Raw genomic sequence first — 7,146 nt, 5'->3', positions numbered from 1 at the left:
AAGAGACTTAAAGTCAACTTAAAGATAATTCTTTTAAGATAGTATAAAGCTTTAAAAAAGATCTTCTATAATATAAAAACTATATTTATATTTCTAAAGATCTAGCTTTATAGATTAAATTTATAAAATTATATTATAACTATCTATATATAGATTATTTTGGTGTTATTAGAATTGAAGATTTATTTAATTAAAACTATTTTTAATTAGATATAAGCTAAGATATTAAGAATTATATTTAGATATATAAAATTTATCAATTAATAAAGATATATTAATATTAGTTATATAGATAATTATAATCTCTTTCTATTTCTAATTAATCTGAATAAAGTCTAATAATAGATTTTATAATAGATTTACTATTTAGTAGATAGAAATCTAAAGTTTATAATTCTATTTTAATTATAATAAATTAATATACTAAATTTATAATCTTTATTCCTTTAAGAAAGAATATAAATACTAAAGAATTTATAAATATAGTTATTGAATATATATTTAACTAGATTAGCTACTTTAATAACATTATATTAGATTAGAGAAGTGTATTTATTAGCTAATTTTAAAAGGAAATCTATTTTTAATTTAGAATTAGATATTAACTTAGTACAGCTTTTTATTTATAAATTAATAATCAGACTAAATATTTAAATTAAATCTTAAAGTATTATTTATATTATTTTTTAAATTAGTAATAAAATAATTAGATTATTCATCTAATAGCTATTCAATTTATATATAATAATTTAAAGTATTTAAATATTAAAATATTATTATATTAAGTTTTAATTAGCTTTAATTTAAAAGCTTTCTTTAATAAGTATATTAAAGAATTAAAAAATTAAATAGTATAAGAAAGAATTAAGATATTTAAAGAGATCTATAAAAAATTAAAAATAAATCTAGATTAAGTATTAAAAGTCTAAACTAAAATATATAATAGCTGTTATAAACTGTAAAAATATATAATTAGAGATTAAATTCTTTTAAATTTAAAGAATATATATATTTATAAATCTAGTAAAAAGTTAAACCAAAATTTTAAAAAATTTTTTAAGATTATTAAAAGAATCAGTAAGTAAATTTATTAACTTTAATTTTCTATCTAATAGTATAGAATTCATTTAATATTCTATATTTCTTTTCTAGAACTATATTATTCACGTTAGAGAGCTAAAGTAAAGGAAATCTAATCAATTCTAATTAATAAAAAAGAAGAATAAGAAATTAAAATCATTATTATTTATTAAAAATAGAGAAACTATACTAAATATCTAATTAAATAGCTTAATTATTCTTTCTATAAGAATATATAGATTGATAAAACTAGATTAGAATATACTTAAGAACTTCTATAAGAATATAAACAGTTCTTAATATATAAAATAATAAAAAAATAATATTAAAAAATAATTTAATATATTTTTTTTCTATTAAATTCATTTATAATTATATAGTCTTATTTCTTATATCTAAAAAATAGATATTTATTATAATTTTTATTAATTAAATACTAAAAGAATAATAGAACTTAAAATATTTTTTTAACTTTAAAATAATACTAAAAAGAAAAATCTAATAAATTTTTTTTTATTAAAGATTTTTATAATATTAGATCTCTATCTTAAAGCTAATCTAAAGCTAACTTAAAAATAGTAAAAATTCTATAAAAATAAAATCTTATCTAATATTATAATATTTTAAAGCCTTATATATAGATTAACTTAATATTAATTTAAAACTAAATTAAAGTCTTAATATATCTATCTAATTAAAAATTACTCTTCTTATTTCTTCTATAAAGTTTTCAGATTTAATAAGAATCTAATAAATATATATAAAAAAAGAAAACAATAATATTATTAAATATATTAAAAAACTAAAATAAATCCTTAAAAAAGACTTTAAATAGTACTTCTATGATATTTAATAGTATTCTTTTTCTTTATCTTTTTTTTTAAATTAATTCTAAGCTTTTCTATCTATATTCTATATTAATATTTATATATATTATTATTTATTTATATATCTATACAATTATAAAAATACTTATAATATATTCTAATAATCTAAAAGATTATAATACTTTCTTATCTAATTAAACAATTTAATATTTAAGTGTTATTATTTAGTTAATAGATTTATACTAAGGCTTAATATTTTTATAATAAATGAAGATTAAAGAAATATCCTTTTAGCTAGTATTCTCTATAGATCAAATTTACTTATTTAAAGCCTGATATTCTATAATAATATTCTTAGATTAATAAAGATTCTATATATAGTAAAAACTAAATAAAAATATTTTAAAGATAAAGTTATAATATATTATTAAATTAATATAATAATAATATTTTTTATCTAAATAGCTATATATATAAAAATATTATTTAAAATTAACTTTTTTAATATAGTATAAGTATAATTATTCTATCTAAATAACTAAATATCTATCTCTTCTAAGAAGGACCTCTAAGTAATATAGCTAAACAAAGCTAAATTATTTATTCTTTATAGTAGAGAACTTATATAAATATTAAATATTAAATATAGATAATTTAGTTTTAATATTTAGATTAATAAGCTTAAAATTCTTAAAAAAATAGTTTTATTAGTTATTATAATATTAGATTAAGTTGATTTAAACATCTTAATAGCAGTCTAAATAGATATTTTAATAGTGATCTATTACTATAGAGTAATTAGTTAAACATTCTCTATTGGAATTTATATATTAGAAATCTTAAAGACATTCTAGATAATATTATAGATAGATATTTTAATTTAAGTAATAATAACTATCTTTTAATTTTATTAAATTAATAAAATATTTAATTTTATAAATATATATTTATATTTTCTTAGTTAGAATATTCTTAATTATAGCTATAAAGTGGTCTTTTTAGTTTCTATTAGAAGCTAATTAAAAAAGAAAAAGCTATATAATAAAGCTTTAATATTTATAGAAGAGTTCTTTAATAAAGATATATTAGCAGAGTTAAATAAGAGATGATTGACTGTTATCTATTGATAATTAGATGATAGGGGAGCAGGTTTAGATAAAGAGATAAAGATAGAAATAGAGAGATTATTATTAGATTATATAATATTAGTATTAAATCTTTTTATTTAAAGCTAATTTAAGGTTAATTTAAAGTTAATATAAAGCTATATTAGTATAATATAATTTCTTAGATTTATATTATTAATAACTTATTTAAGCGTTGATTTAAAGCTATAATAGCTTTAATAGAAAAAAGATTATTTATTTTAAATATATCTATTTCTATTTTATAAATAAAGGCTTTATTCAGTTTTTAGTTATAAAGATTAATCTTTTATAAAGATTTCTAAATGTAAGTATTATATCTAATATATAAAGATCTAGATAGAGTTAGAATTTTTTATATTAAATAGCTATATTAGTGTTATATATCTATATATCTTTAATAATATATATATAGATTTATAAGATATTATCTTAAAAAATAATAAAAAAGAATAATAGAAAAATTAAGATTATTATAAATATATATATATTTATTAGTTAGATATTTTTATAGATTTTAAATCTTATCTATATATATTAGAATTAGAGGGTAACTTATCTAGTTATATTCTTTATTTAGAGAAGAAGAAGAGATAAAAATTTTGAATATTTAAATATATATTTATATATATATATAAAAGTATTAATCTATATTTAATACTATTATTTAAAAGAATATCTTTAAAGTTAATATTAATATTTTTATTCTAGAATCTCTATATTCTTAATATAAGATTATTTATATCTATTAAGAACTTAATTTAAGACTAAATCTTTCTAGAAAAAGAAATCTATAATAAGAATAGATTTAGAAAATATGTTTAAGTCTAATCTGATAGAATTAAGAGACTTAGAAATATCTTAAAAACAATTATAATATATTATAATTAATATTATAAGATTCTAGATATAATATTAATATTCTTTATCTTACTATATATATCTTTATCTAGTTAGATTAGATATTAATAATCTAAAATAAGGACTTAGATATATAGGCTTAATTTCTTACTTAAAGAGAGGAAATTAAGTAATATTTTTTATATAATTTTTGATATAACTTTCAATATAAATCTACTCAGCTTTGAATAGCTTTCAGCTTAAAGCCTTTCTTAACTATATAATCTAAACTGATAATTTTTTCTCTAGTAGCATTGCTCTATAGCATCGATATCAATTGGTGAAGCTTTAACTCACCCACATCGAGTCTATCCAGACACCCCCGGACACGGTCCTGCCAGACCGTGTTACAGCAGCAACCAGAAATAGCGGATCATTAATATCAGTACCTGATGATATGAAACTGGGATTGGCAAACGCTGGCCGCCGGAAGACACTTCTCAATTTAGTGTGCACTGATCATCCAAGCCAGCTAGTGTTAACTTGAATGAGGCATTTTTATTATCACTAAAAAGATAATCATTAGCAGTCAAGAAAACAGCTTTTAAAATAAAAATTAATATAATTAATAACTTTAATTAAACTAAGTACCTATAGAAGGAATTGAATTATGGACGCTTATGAGCTCTGGTTTGATATCTCTTTCGGAACAGTAAAAGTTCCGTCATTCCAGTACCGCCTCGTGCTTTTCAACATGCGTCTTTATTCGCTTTCCGAAACCTAGGAACTAGGATTAGTCGTCAAACAGGGGTGACGGCTGTAATTCCCTACTCTGTCCCATACCCTACAACCTCCCACATAAGCTAGCATATAACGATCTTATAAGCTACTGTTGGCCAAGTAACTGATCAGATATCTCGAATAAAAGTAACGAATGATCGTAATGGTAATCGGATAGTAGTACATGCAAATGTCCTTATATACTCCAGTTCCCAAGAATCGTCCGCTGTGATCTATTCGTAGTGTCCGTTATGATTAGTCACAACCACGAAGTCTCACACTTTCAGCGTAAAGTTCATAGGTATCCGCGTTTTTCACTGCCTCCTCCGCATTCAACTGTAAGCAATTGTCTCGTCCATATGCGTAGTCAGTGGTCCCATTCAAATGTGCTATACAAGGTTAGCGGCGTCTTGTGGCTGAAGGGAGTTCGGTGCTGACTCATTTCGTGCAGGATGCTGCCAGCACGGTCATAGTCGCTATTAGCACAATTGGCTGCAAATTCAGGAAAACCCCAATAACCATTGTTGGGGCACGGCACGATGGTTTTGTCGCTCACAACGGTATACAGAAGATGATTGCTGTTTGAACAATCGCCGTAAATGTCAGTACATGATATTCTGAGGTTGTTTGACAGTACGTAAGCTACGTCATAGTAGATATTTTTCGTTGTCGATAACCCTCCAGTATCTTTGAACCACGTGGTCCAATAGTCAGCCTCGGTGTCAGCCGCTTTCAACGCTGCAGTGGCCAGTGAGATGGCATCCGACACAGTATTTTCCAGCGACTGTTCTTGAGAGGGAGAGCAATTGACGTAGGTCACACCACGTTTCTGGATCCGAGAAATGCTTGTATCACGTCTCGAGATGTGTTGGGACACAACCGTGCTTTGATCCGGAATCATGGTTACCGTATTGGAGGTCACCTCCGTACAAAGGGACATGTTATGGAGGGATGTAGGCACCAGCTGACCAACCACATATTGAAAATTTTGGATAGCGGTGACGTTGACCGTAGCAATACCCTCAAGTTTGTAAGAGACTGCAGCATTCACCATGGTAGTGACAGTCTCACCGGGCTGGAGAGTATGGAACATTGATGACGGCAGGTCAGCTCGTCTGTAGTTGATGTACATGCCATTGAACGGTAAATCTGTTCCCGCTGCGCAGAGTTAGTTTACCAATGTTAACCGATGATCATGGCAATCACCTTCATCCTAGACCCGCAGGTTCTTCGTTGCGCGCCCATGCAATACAGTATTTCCCCGGAAAAACGTGACATTGTTCTCTCCAATATTGGAAATGGCAATCTGAATAGAATGGCCAGTAGTACTAGATATGTCAACTGATAAAGGGCAGGACGAGAAAGACATCACAACAGCGGCGCAATATGAGGCCATGAGGATTGTGGACAAAATCATTTTGATGTGGTGTTGCACACGATAATTGGGGGTAAACGGTGTAATAATTCAGTTGGGATGGGGTGGTATCCAAAATGACGACTGTGGTCAACAAATTGTTCGGATATGATACTCAATCAGCAAATCTGTAGGCTTTTATATCCCAGGACTAGCAGAACAGTTCAATGAGAGTGGGGGCATAGTCTCAATAATGTGAGCACGTGTGAAGGTAATTAGCGGTCATTTGCTCACCAGTGAGGTCGTCACATAATTGAGCGATGTGAGCCCCGTTGATTTGGGTAAAGTGTCAAGTGCGAAGTGCGGAGTGGGGAGGGAAATAATTACGCTCCGGTCGAAGATATAACTCAAGCCATTCGCCGATATAAAAATTGGACTGCGAAATAGAGCATTTCACCTTCCTAATATGACTGTAGCGCCGACCACGGAGAATTTCGTATCGTTAATTTCAAGGCTATTCCACCGTAGAGAATAAAATAACTCACTCATATCCACCGAAAAGCAAAATACGGTTGGTGCTTTAACCACTATACCCAACGATTTTGACTCGGATGGTCGCGCCAATGAACGAAATAGCTGAAACTGAGTTGAGAATAATGGTTAGTGTCGGTTGCGTACCGTACTATACTAAAGAAAAGCGCAGAAAACCGTAGATCTTCTAACCCTGGCGTGGGGTCAATTCTTGAAATTTTCTATAGGGGGAGATAAATGCCAGTCCTGCGAAGACCCTAGGCTGGGTTACCAGTGCGCAAGAATAAAGCCAGTCCAGTCGTTGGTAGCTAAACTTACACTGAACAGTGTCTTGAACCCAAGTTCATATCATCACCCTAACTTCCGTTTACCACTGTGAAAACTCCAGTGAAATTCATACGTTTGGCCTCTCGTCGGTGCTAAACCTCCTTGGTTTATTATGGCACTTATCAATACAACTCTCAGGACAGCTGCCACAATGAACAACGGCCGTTAAAAATAACAGTTCCATCCTTCAAACATTCACACCATTGACACACACCATCATAACTTGTCGCGAGGTCTCAGGATAACGCATATGGCAGTCAAC

At 26.7% G+C, this 7,146-nt stretch overlaps 1 protein-coding gene across 1 annotated transcript; it reads right to left on the bottom strand.

Annotated features, from left to right (window-relative positions):
* Positions 1-4,807: 4,807 nt before the first annotated feature.
* Positions 4,808-6,089, bottom strand: BGW36DRAFT_342194 (uncharacterized protein; the record flags this gene model as incomplete). The annotated part of the gene is given in 4 exon segments (XM_046213118.1): positions 4,808-5,061; positions 5,111-5,830; positions 5,860-5,878; positions 5,892-6,089. 4 exon segments carry the CDS (start codon positions 6,087-6,089, stop codon positions 4,928-4,930), a joined length of 1,071 nt encoding a protein of 356 aa, XP_046072695.1. The 3' UTR covers positions 4,808-4,927.
* Between the last annotated feature and the right edge of the window lie 1,057 nt (positions 6,090-7,146).

Source organism: Talaromyces proteolyticus, assembly GCF_021365285.1.
Source record: "Talaromyces proteolyticus strain PMI_201 chromosome Unknown BGW36scaffold_6, whole genome shotgun sequence".
In the NCBI taxonomy this organism is placed as follows: domain Eukaryota; kingdom Fungi; phylum Ascomycota; class Eurotiomycetes; order Eurotiales; family Trichocomaceae; genus Talaromyces; species Talaromyces proteolyticus.
Note: the sequence above shows the minus strand (reverse complement) of the source record. Positions and strands in the feature narration are given on the sequence as shown.